The sequence below is a fragment of the Anser brachyrhynchus genome (assembly GCF_964034855.1).
Source record: "Anser brachyrhynchus genome assembly, contig: SCAFFOLD_120, whole genome shotgun sequence".
NCBI lineage: Eukaryota > Metazoa > Chordata > Aves > Anseriformes > Anatidae > Anser > Anser brachyrhynchus.
In genome coordinates this window covers 220,359-240,902 of record NW_027663910.1, presented here as the reverse complement: position 1 = coordinate 240,902, position 20,544 = coordinate 220,359, and the positions used below count along the sequence as shown (strand labels likewise).

Sequence of the window (20,544 nt, the reverse complement as noted above, 5' to 3'; positions counted from 1 at the left end):
CTGGCTGTTTTCTGCAGGTAACCAGTGCCATGCACAAGATCTTCCAGCTGCCCTCCAGCAAAGGCGTTGCGCAGTCCCTGTTCCACAAGTTCTACGTTGCCGTGCTCTTCCAGATCTCCTTCACCCACGAGTGCACGCTGCAGGACTTCAGCATGAGCAGCAGTCAGACGGGGGAGCGCATGTGGCCCCCGGGCAGCTTTCTCAGGTGCTCCATCCCCACTGCCAGGTCTGTGCCCCAGGCCAGAGCCAGGGCCGGGGCTCCACATGTGACGCACGCTGTGCTCTGCATGCAGGACTGCTGTGATGACCATGAGAGCGCTTTTCCAGCACCTGAAGGGTGCCGCTTTGGTTGAAGACATCCAGACGCAGGGTGGCTGGGACATGCTTTTAAGCCCTGAGACCTTCCACACAGGTGTCGCTGTGCTGACTAGGTGAGCGCCTCATCAGTTGTCCTTGTCTCCCCTGGCATTCTTCTCCCGGAGGTGGAGGGCCCCACGTGATCCCCTTCCTCGTGGCTGCTGGGGTGTGCCCAGGGGTCCGAGGGACAACGCTGACCCTGAGCGCTGGTGACGGAGGGATCTCAGAAGAGACCGACAGGGGGAGTGGCCGCTTTGATCTTTAAGGTCCCTTCCGACCCGAGCCATTCTATGGTCCATTCTGTGATTTCCATGCCGCTGCCTCTGAGAGTTCCTGGGAGAAGGGCTGCTGTTGCCCGGTGCAGGAGGAGGACTCGCAGGACGTGTCACCTTCCAAAGCGCCCCTTCCTCGGAGACCAGCGGGACAGGAGAGTGCTGGGGCTGGCTCTGCAGGCAGTGCCGCAGCCTGCGCTGCAGCTGTGTGGCAGAGCAGCCGGAAGGGTGGCCAGCGAGCATGGGAAGGCCCGGGGGCCTGGGGATCCAAAGCGGTCAGGAAATGGCATCTGTTGGAAGGCCACAACTTGCGTGTAGGCGGGGCGTCTCTCAGTAAACCGAGCACATCTATGCTCGTCACCCTCCATGCTTGCAAAGGCAAGGTGTATGGCGAAGGGCGGGCGGCCTCTCCTCAAGCGGATAGCACCAGCTGCTGAAGCAGAGCGCAGAAATGCAAGCCTTGCCCTGGCCTGGCCCATGGGATAGCAGCTAGCGCTGGCAGCGCAGTCCCAAGGAGGTTCGTTTGCCCAGCTTGGTGCTACCAATGCGTTCTTCCCCTGGCCAGGGCTCTGCGAAGCAAAGCACCACTCTACTGTGCCTCGATGTTTGAAGAGGCAGTCACGGGTCTCTGCCAGAGACGGAAGCACAAGGAGATCGTCGCCATGGCTGTCTTCACGGAGGTAGGGCCTAGCGGCAAGTGGTGCCTCTCCAAGGTGTCTTGAAACTCTGGGCTGTCTGGCAGATAGGGGAGGGGCCAAATTGCCAGTCTGATGGAGCTGGGCTGGTGACTGCACTCTCCTCCCAGTCACTGGGGCCTTTTCCACTGAGGGACCGGGCCTGAAGCATTTGCATTTTGTCCGTCCTGGGGGGCAGCTCCCTGCACACAACCTCTTCCGAAAGTCCGGGGAGCAAAAGGCTGCAAGTGGTTCAGCGGGCAGAAGCAGCAGGCGAGGGAGCTGCGCTGCGTGCCGCGAGGCAGAGCTGTGACTGGCTCCGGGGCCCTTGCCCCGAGCTGTGTGGGAGGGGTGATTCAGCGTACTGCCAGGAGTCCTGCCGGCTGGGCCAGGCTCTCACGGGCCTGCTGAGTGTCTTTCAGTTGCTGGACTGCGTAGACTTTGAGCAGCACATCGATGACTGCATCCTGACCCTTCTTCAGTCACACATGCACAGTCAGTCCTTGGTGCTGCGTAGGATGGCGGTCACAAGCGTCGTCGTGCTGCCTACGAGACCCAAGACAGTGAGTGGGGGCATCTGGGCCAAGTGGCGGCACCCACCTGGGGCTGGCCTGCAGGCGCTGTTGCCCGCAGAGGCTTGTTTGGACTTTGCCAGGAATCGGGAGGGGCGGTAGTGGCTCCACTGCTCTCACTGCCTTCTTCATCGGCCCCTGAGCGCTTCTGGCCAGCCCCTGGACTGTGCAGCACGAGGAGAGCGGCACCGGTGTCCGCTCAAAGGCATCTCCTGCTGTGCCAGGTAGAGGTCAATGCCAGGCCCCAGGCCAGCCAGCGCGGGGCTGCCTCAGCTGCAGGAGCACTCTACCCAGAGCAGTCATCCTGCTGAGGTTGGGACGATGAGCCCCCACACGGGGCCAGGCTGACACAAGTGGCTGCTTCTGCAACCCAACGCAGCAGCCTTCTGTCCCGAGGGGCCTCAGCATGCTCCGTGCTGGCCTGGAGACAGACCTCTGCCCTGGGCTGCGCCCGCTGTAAGCAAAGGGCTTCTGCTGGAGTGGTCCTCGGTGATCCTGAAAAAGAACTGCTGTGTTTCATGCAGGCAGTAACTCTGCAAGGCCTGCTGCCAGAGGTCATGCAGCAACTGCAGGATGCCGACGGCGCCATCAGTATGAAGGCCCTGACTGTCCTCCGCAACGCACTCCGCCTGGCAGATGGGCAGGTGGCTGGCCCCATCGCTCTGCAGCTGCCGGAGAGGCTCCTGCCCCTCTTTGAAAACGTAAGGCTGGTGGGCAAGCCGGAGGTTTGGCCAGCGTGGCCACGGGACACGTGAACGTGGCCTGGGGGTGGTGCGTCCCTCTCCGCATGTCTCACTGGCCTGCGAATTCTTCTCCCACCACGACCCCTGGGCACGTGCTGGAAATGTTTTGCTTGGTGCTTCTTGGGCTCTCCGGCTGGGGCAGTCCCTCCCTGTGCAGAGCCCTGCAGACGTGTGCTCCACAACGGCAACTTCTCCTCGGCCCCTCGCTGCCCGTGGCAGCTTCTCCCCTTGCCACGTGTCCCCTTGCCAGCCCCAGGGTGGAGCATCTGCAACCCACTGCCTTGCCCTTCCTGCGTCTTGAGCCATTTTGCACTGCCTGCACGCTCGGCCTTACCTACCACAGCTCACTGCAGAGTGGGAGCCAGGAGCGTGTCTCCCTATCAGCCACACCGACCCCTTGCTCACTGTGAGCTCGGAAGAGCCTGGACTGAGGTCCTCACTTGTTCTGTCTCACCAGGAGTCCAGCTGCGTGAGAGAGCTCTCCATCCTTCTCTGCAAGGATGCCATGGAGGTGGCAGAGGGCACCCATGAAACGGAGATGAAGAAGCAAGTGCAGAGCACCCTCCTCCCCCTCTTCTTCCACCTGCATGACCAGAACCAGTGTGTGGCTCAGGTGGGGATTTCTAAGCTGAGCGGTCGCTTGAGGGGGCAACACCCCTCAGGAGGGCCTGCGCATCAGGGGCACGGGCTGTTAGCAAGGCTCCCTCTGAACGTGCCTCACCCTGGGGCCGAAGCTCCTGAATCCAGAAGAAAGGTGCGGAGCCCCTCCGTGCGTGCACCAGGCCCACCACAGCCGTTTTGCCCTTGCTGCGCCTCCACCCACACAAAGGGCCAGAGCGGAGGGGCCTCTCCCTGCCCCACATCCAGCCCCACACGCCGCCCTCCACAGAACAGCCCGCTGGGAGGCTTCCTGCAGCCCTAGAGCTGTCAGGGGCCGAGAAGGTGGGCACGGGCGTTTTCCAGGCCCGCCCTGCCTGCTCCCAGCAGTGCTCAGCAGTGGTGCGTAGCCACGGATACCTAGGCACTAGAGTTTTCACGGGCATCCCAGCTGTGCGTGCAGGTGTCTGAGGCCAGTGGTGTGGCGCCCAACAGTTGTCGACCCCATGTTACGCACAGGGACCCGCCAGATGTCTAGGCTGAATGCTCCCTTGCTCTCTTGGGCATGAGCACCCTGGAGCTGCCAGCGTGCTCACTGCAGAAACCCTGGCCCGCACAGTGCCCTGGGCCACGCAGAGGGGTGCAGCCCCTGCCAGGGCTTGCAGGAGCCAGCACGGCCTCCAGCCCCACCAGCCTGGGAAGGGAGCTGCAGACAGGACTACAGCTCCCAGCATGCCTCGGGACGGAGCAGCCCACCTGACCCCGCGGGGACTCCGGAACGCCCCCCCGTGCCGTTCCTCTCCTCTCCCTGTGCCTGTGCCTCTCCCTCTTCCCAAACCGTTTTCCCGGAAACCCACAAAGGGAAACGGCAGAAAAACGCACCCCACGCCGTCTCGGGGAGGAAATACCTGCCCTGAGCAAGGCTGGAGGGGAGGCACCTGCCCGATGGCAAACTGGGAGCGGAGAAGAAGGCGAGGGGACACCCAGTGGGGCGGGGAGGGGGGGAAGGCTGAGCTGCCCGGGCACCAGCCCAGCGGTCGCAACAGCGCTGGGGGTTCTGTGCCCCCCAGTGGGGGTGGGACGGGCCTCTGTGGGCACAGAGCAGCCTGGCCCGTGGCTCCCCGCCCCGGTCTTGAGGCCAATGCTGGCACGGTGGCAGCAGCGCTCTGCCTGCCCTGCAGACCGGTGCCAGCCCCTGGCAGCTGCCCGTGTCCCACCCTGACCATGCCGTCTCCCTCCAGGTGCCCACACGGGCCCCAAGGGAGCCTTCAGACCGCCTCCCCGGCAATGCAGCTTGTGCTGACGGGCCTTCTTCAGTGCCCCGCATCTCTCGCTGTGGGAGCGAGCTCTCCCTTTCTGAGAAGAACTTTCTTCTTATTTCCAACCTGAACCTCCCCTGGCGAGCCCCGACAACCACCACCGTAAGACAACAGATGTTTTATTAAGACACACTAAGAAGAGGAGGGACGCAAAGGCAGTTGGCGGAGAGGGAGTCTTCTTCCTGAGAGGAGTCCATTCTCCCGTCCCTGTTGGCTTTCATGAGAGCTGCCAGGCGGGAGAACCTCCGTCCTCCTGATGTGCCCTCCAGGCTGTAGAGGTGCCCCAGTAAGGAGAGGCAGCGGGTCTGCTGAAGCATCCAGGCGAGCTTCTTCCTCCTGGCACACAAGAGAAACTGCTGAGCCCAGAGGCACGGCTGTAGAGCACCAAGTCAGGCTGGGCAGGGGAAAGTGGGGTGGCGGCTGAGACACGTCCGCCTCCTCAGAGGAAGGGAGCTGGTGCTGGAAGGGCTGCCGGCATGGAAGTGGGCAAATGAAGAAGTGCTGCCAGGGGCAGCCGACCGCTACAGAGGGTGTGCTGGCACTACGGCACCGAGGGGGGGGGAAGTGATGCCAGGCACCAGCAGGAGAAGGACTATCGCAACTCTGCGCCTCCTCATCATCACGCTCCCCGCCCCGCACGCACACCTTAACCCAACCCCATCCCGTCCCTGGAGGTCACTCCAGACTGCCTTCCTTCCCTTGTTAAGCCCGTCCTCCCTGTTCACATCTCTCTGTTCCCAGGCACCCCTGGCCTCATCCGAAACGTGCCAGCAGGTGCATCCCTCGGCACAAGCTGCTTTCTACCCAAAGGCCCAGGGACCGCACAGGGGGGCAGCGTGAGGCTGCACTGCCCGCTGTTTGACTCACACGTCGTGCCTTAATGCCTCGGTCCTGCTAATGAGCTATGGGACAGCGTAGGTATGGCCTGAAGTCCAGGCAGGCCTGGGCCTGAATGCCTGGCACCAGAATACTCTTCCTTTCCCATGTGCTCCCTTCTGCTGCTTACCGAGCCTCTGGCGGAAGGGAGGGTGTTCTTCTGTTTGGGGCACAAAGAGCACCCTGAAACCTTTCCCACAGAGACTTGACAAAGGCTCCGGCGCGCGTCTGAGGGAATTGCTTTTTCAGAAGGCTCAGCGCCCGCCTGGTCGTTTTCTTGGCCAGCCTCACGCATCCTAGATTACAGCAGACCTGCACAGGAAGAGGGAGACGGGCAGACACGGACCGCTTTCCCAAGCCTCTCCTCCTGCAGAGGCTGCAGAAATGTACCAGGGGCTGCCTATAGCAGGGACGCCCCCTGCAAGAAGGGAAAGCATCCGGCTCCATCCTCCAGGACACCCCTCTGCGTCACCCTGCCGCTTTACCTCCCCTTTGAGGCTGAAGAAGGTCGCCTCCTCAAAGCAGTCTAACGCAGTTGCTGTCTTCTCCATGGAGTTCCTCAGGGCCTCCGCTTCGTTCAGCTTCATAAGGGCCTTCGAGCAAGCACACAGGCAGCAGGTGAGCATCGGTGCAGAGCCCCTGGCCAGCTCCGTCCTTCCCTCTTGCCTCCTGTGGCACCTGCCTTAGGAGGGCCCGCATCTCCCCACGCGATCCCTGCCCTAGCACAGTGCCCCGTGGGCTCGGAGCTCAGGCACCAAGGGAGCCTTCAGACCGCCTCCCAGGTAATGCAGCTTGTGCTGACGGGCCTGCTTGAGTGCCCCGTGTCTCTTGCTGCGGGAGAGGCAAAGCGCAGGAAACAGTCCGGCTCTGCCCCCGCTGTTTCTTTTGGGAGGCCCCTTAGCCGGCGTGTCCTGTTGCAGTGGACTCCAGGTGCGGTGCGTGCTGGCAAGCAGGGCCACTCACCATGTAGCTGTTGGAGACGTGCAGGTAGGCAGCCGCACACTCCAGCAGGTAATAGAAGGCTTGGGAAGCGTTGCCTATTGCCACATAGTGGCGAGCCAAAGGCACAAGCACTGATTCGATGATGGCTTCGCATTTGCAGGAACACTCGCCACCGTCCTTCTCTTCGGTCCTGCTGGGCTGCGCAGTTGTCCACTCGCCCGCTGGTGGAAACCGCTCTGACGCTCTGGTCAGCGGCAGGATGCCAGGAAAAGAAGAGAGCAAAGAGCGGATGAGCATCACCTGAGATGACCCTGCTCTCCCTACAGGTAGCAACAAAAGCCCAGTTTCCTGCTGTCTCATCCCAGCTCCCACCCCACAGCCAGCCTCCTCGTCCCAGAGCTGGAGTCCCAGCCAGCAGCCAAACGGCAGAGCTCCATCTGTCTGCTCTGGAGCTCACTGGTTTCCACAATCATCAGAACCTTGTCTCCTCACCTCAACTCCTCCTCCGAGAAAGCCTGCTGCTGCTGCAGGGCATTTGCACTACCTGGGAAGAAGAGAGAGCGTGTCAAGGACCTCCCCACGTAGCCCGGGCTAAGAGCTGCGGGCTTGCAAGGCTCCTGCCGAGCAGACCCAGGGCACAAGAGCTGCGGTGATCATCCTCGTCCCCTGGCTCATCCCTGGCAAGCTGGGGCCCACCAGGTCCCCAGCACAAGGGCCTGGGCTTCCAGAGGGAGGGGGCTCCGCAGCACGCACACAGCCTACCCTCAGGGGTGTGAGTCCTGTCCTTCCTCAGCTGTTCTCCAGCGAGCACCAAGGCCTCCCAGCTGTGCCAGTCATCCTCGTCCGCAGAGCCCTGGCAGTTTTCCCCATCCTGGGGACGGCAAAGCGGTGGAAGGCCACAAAGTCCCCTCCGTGGCAGCTCCGGCATTTGTGCGCGTGCTTCTCCAGGAACGCAGCACGCTTGCGCTGCGCGTTGGCCCTCTGTCTCTCGGGCCACAGCTCGTAGGCTGCCTCCCGCAGCAGCGGGGCACAGAAGGCCAGGACGCCAGCCCGCCACTCTGTGGTCTCCTCGCTCATAGACGGCCTCTCCGCCCCTGCAAGGCAATGGATCGTGGCCTCAGACAGAGTGGTAGAGGCATTCTCAACAGCCGCTGGGAATTTCCCTCTGTGCAAAGCTGGTGGGGGAAGGCCCCTTTCAGCTACAGCGCTCCTGGGTCTACGTTACTGCCACCACTTACCGCTCCCTGCCTGCTGAGAGGTGGACGGCTCCTCTCTAGCATCTTGGACGTCTCTGGGCACCCCTGTGTCCTTCAGCCACTTAATGATGTTGTCGCTCACCAGCACGTCCAACAAGTAATTCATCTGCTGCCTGATGCAGGTGGGCAGGATGTGAGCCAGCAGCTGGGTGGTAAACACCGGCCCTGTGATGGCCGCAAACTTCAAAGCCATCTGCTTCTTCAGCGTGATCCGGTCCAGCTCAGCCAGCGCAATCTCTGTCAAGAAGAAGCAAAACGTCTCTCTCTTTTGTGTCCCAGAGCCTGAGCTTGGAGAGGCTGGACAGTTCCACCATCGGAAACAGGGTAGACTTTGGCCTCTCTTCCTCAAGATGGCACCTGCTGGGCAATCGCAGCCCAGGGGAATGTCTTCAGGATGGCTCCACTCCTCTGGCAACCACAGGCCACAAGGCCCAGGGATAAGAGAGACCCAGACAAGCGCTCCTCCACCAAGGATGGGGAGGGCACGATCCTGCGGGTACATGCGACCCGCGATGCGACCTAGCAGAGCTGAACTAGGCTGACGCCCAGCAGTGCACACAGAGAACAGAGAGCGCTTTCACCACCTCAGAGCTGGACTTGGAGCTCCCCGCAACTGCTGTGCGCCTCACAGGTAGGCTCACAGCTGGTCCACAGCCCGGAGGGGGACATCTGTGCCCTTAAGCACAGAGCTCTTTCTGCTCAGACCGGAGTCGCTTTCCTGGCACGGACCCCCCGGCTGAGCGGGTGACTCCACAGCATGCCGATGCCCAGCCCCTCTCTCATGTGCACCCCAGGAAAGGACCCCAGCACAGCCGCGAACTCAGCCGCTCACCTTTCAAGGTGGCCGGCAGCACGGTGGTCTCCAGGCTGACGTCTGGTCTGATGGTGCAGACCCTGCCGCTGTTATTCCCAGCACTGGAGCTTGAGGTGGCTGAGACGAGGTGTGAAGTCTCGACTGCAGAAGCTGGGGAGAGAGAGAGAGGGAGCGCATGAACAAGGTGGGGCAAGTCCAACCTGTCACGGTCGGGTGCGCTTCATGGCCCGCACCGAATGCGGTCAGTGAGCGGGGCAAACCGGTTTCCACTGCAGTGTTTTTGTTTGCATCGCCCTTGCAACTCTTTTTCCGCCTTCACACCAGCTGCCCAGCTGTACTGAATGAACGTCCCGCGACAGAACGCAGTAGTTGCTGCCTTTGACCGCGCTACCTCCCACAGCCAGGGAAATTGCCGGTGATAATCCAAAAAGCAAAGCCCATGCAGGCTGTCCCCAGGGCAACAGCACTCTGCTTGGCATTGCTCTTGCAATTAGTGCTCTTGCATTACTGCCAAGCTCCTCAGTTCCCAGCGCCTTTGCGGGCATTTATGGTTTTGGATTACAGTTTCCCAGGTCTGTCCCTCTCCTGCAGAAGGGCTTTCTTCTCAAGGGAGCTGGTGGCTTGCCAAGGTGACAGCAAGGTGTGCGGGAGCCCACGCCTCAGCCAGATCAAGTTCTGTCCTGCTGCCAGATCGGACTCTGCCCAGACTCACTGGAGAGCCACAGGACACGGTCGTGCGGGGGGGAGGGAGGTGCAACAGCATCTAGCCAGTGCGCAACAAGAGTGCTTACCGATCAAGCCCTCCCAGTCGTCCTCTGCTTTTTTGTCCTGCCTCCCAGTGCGGAACAAGCGCATGTTGTTGCAACGCAGGCAGCGCAGCAGTTCCTCGCAGTAATATGGGATGCCAGAGCTTCTTTGGATCAGGAACCTGGGCAGGAGCAGAGCCAGCAGTGACCAACACCAGGGAAGTACGGTGCGACACAGTTCTGATGGGCGGGCGGCGAGTCACTCAGCCTCACAGGGTAACCAGCCTCTTCGTCACAGCTACGGCGCACTTCAGAAGGGGGCGGTCCTCCCACTGGCTTGGGCGTTTGGGACCCCCTGACCCTACACCGTTTGCTGGAGTCCGTGGGGAAATGGTCGTGGACAATGTCCAAAGCACAACGCAGCAAGCCTGACCTTCCCTGTCCTCAGGAGCCCAGATCTGCTCTGGCAGCTGGCTGGACCCCTGCTCCTGGGAATCCCTCCTGCAGCCTGGCCACATAGGTCAAAGCCTTTTGCACGCCTCAGCCACGCTAAGGCTTGGGCACCCACCTCCCTCTGCTCTCCTCTCTCCTCTTCTCTCCCCTTTCCTCCCTGCCTTGCCCTCCCTCCTCTGCAACAGCAAAGGGCTGTCACTGCCCGCGTGCTGCATCTTGGGAGCTGCCTATTCTTAGCTCCCGCCTGCTGTGGTGAGTCTTAAGGAGAAACCCAGGTCCTTGCGGGAGTCAAGGATGCTGCCAGAAGGCCCCGTGCTTCCTTTCCTGCGGGGCAACTTCCTTCCGTGGGCGGCGTAGGTCCAGCCCCTCCGGAAGAACTCCCTGGCCTGCAACATACCTTGCTAGATCCCTGGGGATGCTGACCACTCCAAGGTCCTGGCAGGCTTTCTGCACCACAGCTGCAGGTTTCAGCTCTTCCAGATGAAGACAGCTGATTCTCTGGGACATTGTGCTCACAGACATTGTGCTGCAGCTTTGAAAAAGCTCTCCGTTCTCTCGTGGCCAGGAGCTAAGCTCATGACCATAAAGAGCGTGACGCTTTGGAGCACGGGCCACATGATAATCCAGGAGGCAGGGTCGATGAAGTGGGCGTTGTCGATGACAAATATGCCGAATTCTCCTCCAAGGGTCTGAAAAAAGCAGACGGTTCTGTGTGGGGTCTGGTGGATTCTCAAGCGTCTTCTAGGGGAGGAAATGTAGCCCCTCTCTCCGGAGACGGAGAATACTCAGAAGTCTCTCCCCAGCCGCTTCCCTCTTCAGAAGCTTACTGGCTGTTCATTTCTGCGAGACTTTAAGGTCTCCTCAAGCACCACTTGCCCTTCTGAAGGAGGGAACTTGGGCAAAGGAACGCAGAAGGCGTCAATCCTCCTCCAGGGCACATACCCTCCAACTTAACAGGAGGCGAGCTACTAGGCATATGGGGAGGGCTCGAGAGGGGCTTCTGGGAGGAGGGGCTCCTGGGCCCTGAAGGGCGATGACCCTGGCACATCGTCCTGCTGCCCACTCAGGCCGCTCTGATGTGGAGCCTGCAGCGGGCAGGGTTGTTTTCTTTCTCTGACCCAGGTGGAAGGAGGAACGCTCACCTTCTGTAGCACTTGCATACAAGTCAGGTGCAACTCCCTTTTCCTTGGAGTGTCATGCATCTTGCGAATCTTGTCCGGGACGGCAAACTGGACGGGAAAGCAGAGTCAGAAAGAAACATCATCCTGGGACCAGGCATGCCTATCCACCAAGCTCGACGGCAGAACAAAGCGCCTCTGCTTTTGCATGAGGTCAACACGAGCCTCTCTTCACTGGCCTTTCCAGGGTGCTGACCAAGACACCTGGCTCATGCGCAGGACATGAAGTCACCACAGACAGGGAGCCTCCCCGGACCCAGGAATCAGAACGCGGTGCTATGAGCCCCGCGGCTCCCAGCCCGGAGCTAAGCCTGCCCAGCGGAACACCCAGACAACAACCAGACTACCTCAGGAGGCAGTCTCACCCTCTCGCTCCCACCTTGACGAGGAGAATGTCATTGAGGAGGCAATATCTGCTCTCTTCTATCGCCCCTTGGAGCTTGGCCTGCAGGGTGCGCTGCCTGTCCTCGCACGTTTCACCCGCCTGCAGGCCCAGAGCCCTGGCCACCAGCATACGGATGGCAGAGAAGGGCTGCCTCACGTTGGCCTCGGTCAGTTCCACGGTGACAACCCTGCGGTGCAAAAGCAAAAGGCACCTGAGCTGCAGAAAAGGCCCCCAGTAGCCCACGCCTGCCAAGACAGGAGAGCTAGAGATTCACGCCGCCTGGTTCTTACTGCAAAGGAACGCAGGGTGCGCAGTCCCGGGGGTGGGGGAGGAGGGCCAGGCACAGGGCAGAGGCATCGCAGTCTTCCACGAACGTCAGGCCAGAGGCCAGAGGCCTCGCCAGAGGCCAAAACCAAAGAAAACCCAGATGGGGCAAAGAAGCCGGGGTGTGCTGTAGGCTAGTAGACTGCTTTGCCACCCTGGACAAGCAAAAGAAGCCTCTTGGAAAGGAGGACCTGTGTCACTTAGTGGCTCAGGACACCAAGCATCTGGCACCTTTGGCTCAAGTCTTTTGATAGTTTTCAAGAGACAGCAACGTTAACATTCAAAAGGTCCTCCAACCATGGCCCAGAGGGACACCTGAGAACTGAGCAGGCAGACAGGAGGAAGAGTGGCCCAGTGGCCCACCTTTCCCCAGGGCGACATGACTGACCCAAAGCTTCCTGCGCAGAAGGAGCTGGGAAAAAATTCCTCCTTGCGTCAGAATGACCTCTGCCGTAGCCTTGCACGTAGTGGAGCAAGCACAGCGCAGGGAGCCCAGCGGAAAGCCGCTTGGACAAAGCCTGCACGGCTAGCGTGCGTCTCCAAAGCCAGGACAACCTTCCCCACCCCACTGGCATCACTCCCGGCTCTCTTAGCAGCAGGAGACAGAAAGGCAGAGAGGTACAAAGCAGACCCGTGCCAGGCCTTTGAATCTTCCTGGCCACGGGGAAGGGATGTCTGCGGGAGACCAGGCTGGTCTCTTGCTGCACAGCTCCTCTTTGCCGGCCAAGGTTGCACCCTTGGGGTCCCTGTGCCCCCATCCAGATGGCTCGGAAGACACTCACCACTTCTCGGCGATTCCCACATATTGATAGATATGGCCGGGATTGGTAACGCCTTTCAGCTTTGTCTCCGGCAACTCCTTGAAGAAGCAACCGGGCAGGCGAGAGGCTGCGGAGGTGGCTTCATCACAGGACACCAGCCTAGGGTAGTGCACCATCAAGCGTGCAGCCAAGTTCACCTTATGGCCAATCACTGCCACAGAGAGAGAACACGTTGACATGGTTAGGAAAGCGGCCTTGCCCCACCCTTCAAGGCCAAGGGCTACTTCCCCTTGTTGTCCATAGGTGCATGCCCAGTGGACTGCACCAATAAGCACACAGAGCTGAAATCCACACGAAGGTCTTTTAATTAAATAACTAATTATATAACTCTGCAGAGTCAGGTGCTTGGCGATCTTTTGCAAAGCCAGCACACTTCAGACTTGAATCACCGTTATTTATACACAGCAAACTTGTGAAAGCTATCTCTTTGGCTACTTTTGATTGGCTATTACAGCTCACCTAACTTATGTCTACGGAGTTTGCACATTACAGAGGAAGAGCGGGGGAGGAGGGGACACCAAATCCCACATCAGCATACATTAGCATTTTGATGGGTATGTTTTTTAATATGTTTATGACCCTTAATGAGCAAAAGGTTACTATAGGTCAGTCTGGAGCTGTTGTTCTCCTTCTTGTTTTTACCTTTTATCCCATATCTTCCTTGCTTCTGCTAGCTCAAGGCCTCCCTATATTCCTCAAGGTTTCCTTGTGTTTTTTTTTTCCCCAGCTTTGGGACTACACCCTCAGGCACAGGTCAACCCAGCGGCAGGGCAAGCGGACCCAGCGGGAACCACAAGTCTCTGAGCCCATTCTCCCACCTCAGGTGGAGACCGGTGCCATCTGGGCCGCCACCAGCAGCCTGTGGCATATGTGCTTGCCCCAGCCTGCCCGTCTCTTCATGACTGACATCCTTAAGCGCACCCACGCCAGCCTCCCACTCTTCAGACTAAGGTGCGGTACCTGTATGTTCGGCCCTCTCAGGGTGGCCACAGAGGCCGCAGAACACCGTCCCGCTGGTGACCCCAACGGACACTGCCCTGGCACACGGGGAGAGAAGCGCAAAGTCAGTGGCGCCCCAGGCGCAGACCTGCTCGCCCCGCTCCGCCCCTTCCCACATCTCCCCTTGGCGCCAGCCAGGGCCACCTGCTGTCCCACAGCCAGTGCGTGTCTTGGGGACTTGGAGAGCTCGGGGCGCAACACACCCCGCTCACAAGGGACACGGGGAGGGCGCACGCAAGATGGCTTGGACCCTTCCCCTGAGGCACGATGGCTGCGACCTGCAGCAGGCCACAGCCCCTCTCATTAGTGGAGGAAAGCAGGTGCTGCCCACAGAGCACCTACAATGCCAGCGGCTTGAGATCACGGGGCTGGGCCCGAGCCCTGTTCCTGGCCCTGTTGCCCAGAGGGGCCTGCCTCTGGCACCAAGGAGCCTCGTGCCCTGGTGAGGGCTCGCTCCAGCACCACGACTGGCAGGCTCTGCTTGGAGGGCCTGCGCCTGGCTGCCCTGAGCTAAGCCCAGGGGCCGCCTGCTGCCTCTCAGGGTGCTGCCTCAATCCTGCCAGGGACAAAGGAGGCCAAGCCAGGAGGCCACGTCTCTTGCTGGTCAGCCCCCTTGCGCTGTCCCAGGCAGCACGCACGCCCTGCAACGCTGCCACACACTCACTCAAGTTTCCTCAGCGACGCGGAGCACATGCTGACGATCTGAAGAGCGCTTTCCAAGGCATGGATGCTCTCGTGCTGCAGCTTTGCTCCAGACAGTCCCAACACACAGAGGAACGTGCAGCCCTGCAGAGGACGGATGCAACACATCTGGTTACAGTGCCCATGGCCAGCAGCTAATGTCGTTCCGCTGCAGTCGCCAGGGAGACCAGCACAGCTGCAGGTCAACACAAAGCCACAGAGGACTGATCCCACCGGCAAGGCAGAGCTGCTTCTCAGTCCCTCTCCACTAAACAGACAAGGGCCACCCTCTGGGGGTGGGATTGCTCCCCCACGCTCACCTTATCAAACAGGAGGCTTTTGTTGATTTCGCCCTTGTGAGGACTGAGGATTGCTGAAATGATCCTGTTGGCGTTAGAGAGGCCCCTCCTAAGATCCAGTAAGCTGGCCTCTGCAGAAAACTGCAGCTGGACAAAGAGGCTGGTGACTGGCCGTAGCTCAGACCACAGGTGCAGCGGCACATCCTCATCCATCTGGAAGGGAAGAGCACGACAGCTTTGCCAGCCTGTTCTCCCGGGGGTTCCTCTGGGCCCGTGCCATACACCAAGGGAGAGCAGGCGTGCTCGCAATACCAGGTACTACTGGAGGAAGGGTAAGTCCTCTGCTCGGTGCCAATCGCAGGCCAGCCCGCGGCAGGCAGGTCATAGCACAGTCATAGCACAAACGACAAAGGAGGGGAATGTTCCAGCAACACCCCATCTTGTGACAAGTACGGCCGCGAGGGGCGACCCTCTGGCACGTCCCAGGGACTTGAGCAGACTCGCCCGCTTGTCCTCGCCTCGTGCCCACAGCACGTCCAGAACAAGAGTCGTGGAAAAGGCAGAGGGAAGGCCACCTCCCGCCACCCGCGCCTCTTTGAGGAGCAGCACAAAACGGGCAGTTTCCTGGCACATGCAGCACCACTAGCCCTGGCGTCAGTTCCCCTGGGTTCCCGCCTCAGGCTGCTTTTCCTTTCGTTTGTCTGTTTTCACGAGAGCTCCACCCCTGCAATGCACACCTTCTTCTGCCCTCCCAAAATGCAGCCTCCAGCAGCGGTGGCCTTACCTTCCTGAGAGCGGCTGCCGGTATGTGCTTCTTCAGCCTTGCTGCCACTTTTCGATCACTGGACATGATAAGAGCTGGCCTTCGTTGCCCTAAGGGAAGCAAACGCAGGCCTTCACTGGCAGGACGGGACTAGAAGGGGGCTGAAAGACGGGGCTGGCGCTGGGCAAAGCAGAGCAGAGATTCTTTGGTGTTTCCTCCTGCTCCCCTCTGCAGCTGCTCGGCCGGAGCCGTCCCCTGGCAGGAGGGGGCGGCAGCGACAGCCTCAGCTGAAGCACAGGAGGGCCAAAGGCACGAACGTCGACTGAAAGGTGGAAGAGGGCAGAGGGAGTTCCTCCCTGGAACTCTGAAGCAGGCAGGCCCCACTTTTCCCGCCAGTCCCAGAACACGGTGAAGCAGGGACTCACTTATCCTTTCCAAATGCCGCATCTTCGCGTGTTGGTCAAAGCGGCCTGCAGCATCTTGGCGTTCCGATCCAGACCTGTGCTCCATCCTCAGAACCTGCAGACACGCAGAAGGAAAGTACTGCCACTGGCCGCCCCAAGGAGCCCCAGGAGACACAGCCGGCCCCTCCACTCTCACTTTCCAGAGAAGGGCAGAAGCTCTTGGTGCAGCAAGCCCACTTCTCTGGATTTTCAGCTGGGACAGAAGTGCCTCCTCAGAAGGACCAGAGCCACGCAGGCATCACCCAAGCATGCCCCAGCTCTCAAGGACAGCTGCGGCGACCCACGGGGGCCCAGACCCTTCCCGTGCTTCCCTCGGCCCCTCACGCCAAGCAAACACAACCCAGAGTTACCCCTGAGGTGGAAGGGCAACTGCTTCAGCTCTCCACCAACCCTTACGGCTACAACTCTCTCCACGTCCAGCGCCTCAGCCTTCTAGCACCTGCCTCCTTCCCTTCCGGGTGCGGGTCTTCAGAAAGGCTCTAGAGGCCAACCCGTCCACCTACCTTCAGAGACCGTTTGCCACCAAGAAGCTTGGTCTGGATCTGTTCCTGCTCACACAGCTCCCAGCAGGTGGGTGAGAGGATCACTTCACTTTTAACCGCAAGGTTTTGGGCCTCCATAACTTCATCCAGGGCCTGGCTGCAGATGAAGTAATGCTGCTCCCTGTCTCCGGCAGTCAGTAAGGTCATTTGCCCTGCGGAGATCCCTGGGGAGAGAGCGAGAAGAAGCACTGACACCGGGGAGCTTTTGACCTCTATGGCCCCCCAGCACCTCAGCTGGCCAGCAGCTCAGCTGAAACCCAGCCTGGAGACGGGCATTAGGGAGGGGGGAGGAGTAATGGTTTTAGACTAAAAAGAAGGAGATTTACATTAGATATTCTACTGTAAATTAGAATTGGTGTCTGCAAAGACACCAAAGAAGTCGACGCTGACGATGTGTTGGCACTGCCGGGCATCTCACCCTGCTGCCTGTGCCACCAGCCCAGCAGAACAGCAGGTTTGATCAGTGCCTGCTCTTTTTGATGGCACGCAGGTTGTAGCTGTCTGCTTGAGGAAAGATGGGAGGCTCTCAGATAGTGGGGAAGGGTGGAGCTTGAGGTGAAGATGAGGTGAAGAGGTGGAACAAAAGCAAGCAGGGAGACACAGGTGATGTAAGGAAGGCTGCAGTCCGCTGCTGTCGCCTGCTCATTTGCGACAATCCTTCTCAGCAACACCAACCCTTGGCTGCTTGGCTGCCGGAACATGAGGCAGCTTCCCAGAGCCGACGCGTGCCTTACCCAAGCGGCAGGCAGGGCAAAAGTGCCTGTGCAGGGACTCGGTGTGGAATGCTGGCAGGGGAGGCTTTCCATTGGCGCTGGCCCCTGCAGAGGTGCCGGCCTTGCTCTGGAGGCAAGAAGCAGCCAGCAGCACTGGAGAGTGCCAGGGCTGTGCACGTGGCACAGCTGACCCAGCAGCGCCCATACCTATCTTCAGCTGGAGCTTCACACCCACGTGCGTGTCACGAGTGCCATGCTTCTTCTGGATTTGCTGGCAACACTGCAGCACCAGGCCGATGGTCTGAGGCAGCTGAGCTTCCGATGCTCTCCACAGCACCAGCACAGCATCCCCTGGGGAAAGGGAGGGGAAGGTGAAGGCTCTCCTGAGGGACAGCAGCAAGCGGCCAGCCGGCGTGCAGAGGAAGATGGGCTTGTGGGAGGGCATCCTCCTGAGGGACGGCACCCTGGCCACAGGGACCCCTCCCCTCTGCCGGGCCAGCCACAGCACCAGCCAGGGCGGCAGAGGAAGAGGGTGGGTGGCGGGGGGACCCTCTGCCCGGCACTCCTCCGCAGCTGCAGCGGCCAGAGAGCTGCTCCATCACGCCAGAGCACAGAGCAAGCGGCTCCCGCGGGAAACACTGCACAGCAGCAGGACACGGAGGCAGCCTCCTCCTAAGGACACACCTCCAAACTTCAGGATGTCTCCTCCAAAATCCAGCACATCTGCGGAGAAAGAGAAGGGAAGGCAGAGTTATGGGGGTGCCTTCTTCTGGAAGCCGTGGGGCAAGCCACTGTGGCCACAGCCCTGGCCCCTGCACAGCGAGCTGGGAGGCAGTGCCGTGGGATGCTACACAAGCACAGTACGCTGCAAGCTGGAAGGCACCTCTGGAGATTATCTGCTCCAGTCCCGCACCCCCGTCTCCACTCAAGCCGAGCCACCCAGAGCCACCTGCCTGGGGCCACGTCCAGATGCCTGGTGAAGGTCTCTGAGCGGGGACACTTGCAAATGCTGCCAAAGTGGTGGCCACCACATGCTCACGGTCAGAGACATCCCCCAGGATAAGGGGCTCATGAGGGCCACACACAGATGTCAGTGCCAGCATCCCTAGGTCACTGGCACGCTGGCACTCACTGGATGCCCCCAGCCTGCCCGGGGTCCTAATGGCACCAAAGCGGTGTTCCATCGTGGAACTGGAACTGTCTCTCTGCAAGCACAGAGGCAGATGCTGAGAAAGAGGGTGTCCCCTTGCTCATGCAATCAGAGAACGATCTAGGTTGGAAAAGGCCTTCGAGATCATCAAGTCCGACCATCCACCTGGCCTACTGAGTCCCCAGCACTAAACCATGTACCTTAGTGCCATGTCCACGCATCTCTTAAATAGCTGCAGGGACTGGGACTCCATCACTTAACTGGGCAGGCTGTTCCAATGCTCGACCACACCCTCCATGAAGAAATTCTTCCTAATACCCGACCCAAGCACAACCTGCCCCAAATTGAGACCCTCTCCTAATGGCCTATCTCTTCTCACCTGAGAAAAGAGACCGACTGCCTCCGCGCTGCAGCCTCCTTGCAAGGAGGTGGAAAGCGCAGTGAGGTCTCCCCTCAGCCTCCTCTTCTCCAGACTAAACAACCACAATGCCCTCAGCCGCTCCTCGTAACTCCTGTTTTCTAGTCCCTTCACCGGCTTTGATGCTCTTCTCTGTACACACGCAAGCGACTCAAACATCCTTCTTGCGGTCGGGGCCCCAAACTGAACGCAGTATTCGAGGTGCGGGCTCACCGCTGCCGTGTCCAAGAGCTATCACTTCCCTAGCCCTGCTGGCCACACTAGTTCTCATGCAGGCCGGGATGCCATCGGCCTTTCTAGACACCCGCGCACGCTGCTGGCACATGTTCAGCTGGCCGCCGACCAGCAACCCCACATCCTTTTCTACTGGGCACATTTCCAGCCACCCTTCCCCAGGCCTATGCGGCTGCATTAGGTTGCTGTGAGCCAAGCACAGGACCCAGCACTTAGCCTTGTTCAGTGGCACGTGGCTGGACTTGGCCCAGCCCACCTCGGCAAAGCCTTCCCACCCTCAAGCCAGTCAACCATCGTGCCTAACTTGGAATCGTCTGCAAACTTACTGATGGAGGGTGCATTCAATCCCCTCCTCCCTCCTGGTCACTGATGAAAATGTTAAACAAAAAAGGCCCTGGTACAGAGCCCTGGAGAATGCCACTGGTGTCCAGCCACCAACTGGATTGAACCTGGATTGAATGCCACTTGCTAGGACTCTTTGAGCCCAGCCATCCAGCCACTTCTTTACTCAGCAAACAGTACATACGCCCAGGCAGCATATATATGAGCAGCCAGTTTCTCCGGGAGAATACTGTGGGCAGCGGTATGAAACGCTTTATAAAAAGCCAGGCAGACAACGTCCAGAGCCTCTCCCTCCTCTACTAAGCGGGTCACCTTGTCATAGTTGATCAGGGTAGTCAGGAGGGACCGAGCCTTCAAAACCCCATGCCGGCTGCTTCTGATCCCTCCATTGGAGGCACACGCACGTGCCGTGTCACAGCACTCAGGATCACCTGCTCCGTAACCTGCCCTGATACCGACGTCAGACTGACAGGCCTGTAATTCCCTGGAAAGTCCTTCCAGCCCTTCCTGTCGCCTGGAGGCACGTCTGCCAGCCTCCAGTCCGCTGGGCCTCCCTGGTCACAGTGGGCAGCAGAAGAGACCTGCTGCGCTCCTGCCTCGCCACGGCAGCCCCACGGCTCCCACTGTCCCCCCAGGCCGCAGTGAGCTCCACAGCCCTTCCAAGGAGGCAGGAGCAGGCGGAGCAGCAAGGCTGCCTCTGCCCTCGGCAAGCAGCCTCAGGGCACGATGTCCAACAGCCTGGCAGCATGGCTCTTACCCTCCAAAACGTCACACTTGTAGTCATTGAGCGTTTGCGCCAGCTCGTCAGCACCTCTGTCTGCGCCGCTCTGCTGGACGCACTTCTCTGAAAACGCAGTGAAACCTGCAGGAAGGACACACAGAGATCAGGACATGTCTACGTGGGCCAAAGGACCTGGCAGCCAGTCCCGTTCTGCCAAGCCCAAGCGCCCGTCAGTCGCTGCATCGCAAGAGAAGCCAACCCATGCTCTCTTTAGCCATCACAGCAGGAGTCCTCAACGGTGCCAAGATAGCTGTGCCATCTACGGGCCAGGGCTCCCGAGGGCCTGGTGTGCCCCAATGGCTCGTTTCTGTGGAGGCTCCACCGTGCCCAGCCCACCTGCAAAATCCGCTAAGAACAGCACTTCCACGATAACCTTGGGGACCAAGTTGTCCCAGATGAAGTCCTCAGAAAGACGGAGATCGGGGAGGAGCACAGCTCTTTTCCCCAGCTCAGAGTACAGGTATTTCCTCTCCCAGGCAGATGCCATGATCAGCGCCCTGTGGTACCGGGGGCAAGTGCCCCCATGGTACCGCCCTGCGGTACCTTGCAAGAAGCAAGTGCAGAGCACCCTCCTCCCCCTCTTCTTCTACCTGCATGACTAGAACCAGTGTGTGGCTCAGGTGGGGATTTAAGGTGGGGCTGGCAAAGAGCCACAGGAGGGAAGCATTTGCTGGTGGCAGCTGGGGCCATGGCTGTGCTCTGCTCCATTCTCCCTCGTCTCTCGTCCAGGTGCCATGGGTCATGCAGATCATCCACGACTGCCTGGTGTCGGTCAGCAAGGAGTCACTCCTGGACAGCCTGAACAGGACCCTTTTCCAGATCACCTCCT

General features: G+C 60.0%; 1 protein-coding gene across 1 annotated transcript; it reads right to left on the bottom strand.

Annotated features, from left to right (window-relative positions):
* Nucleotides 1–4,656: 4,656 nt before the first annotated feature.
* Nucleotides 4,657–20,202, bottom strand: LOC308186664 (adenylate cyclase type 10-like; the record flags this gene model as incomplete). Its single annotated transcript, XM_080608784.1, has 23 exons — nt 4,657–4,870; nt 5,610–5,722; nt 5,896–6,003; nt 6,374–6,596; nt 6,845–6,896; nt 7,183–7,446; nt 7,591–7,845; nt 8,441–8,572; nt 9,214–9,350; nt 10,138–10,310; nt 10,764–10,850; nt 11,179–11,371; nt 12,291–12,480; nt 13,290–13,366; nt 13,993–14,114; nt 14,330–14,521; nt 15,093–15,181; nt 15,497–15,590; nt 16,039–16,241; nt 16,998–17,141; nt 17,475–17,513; nt 19,692–19,796; nt 20,052–20,202. The coding sequence occupies 23 exons, from the start codon at nt 20,200–20,202 to the stop codon at nt 4,657–4,659; spliced, it is 3,357 nt and encodes a 1,118-aa protein (XP_080464910.1).
* Nucleotides 20,203–20,544: the final 342 nt, after the last annotated feature.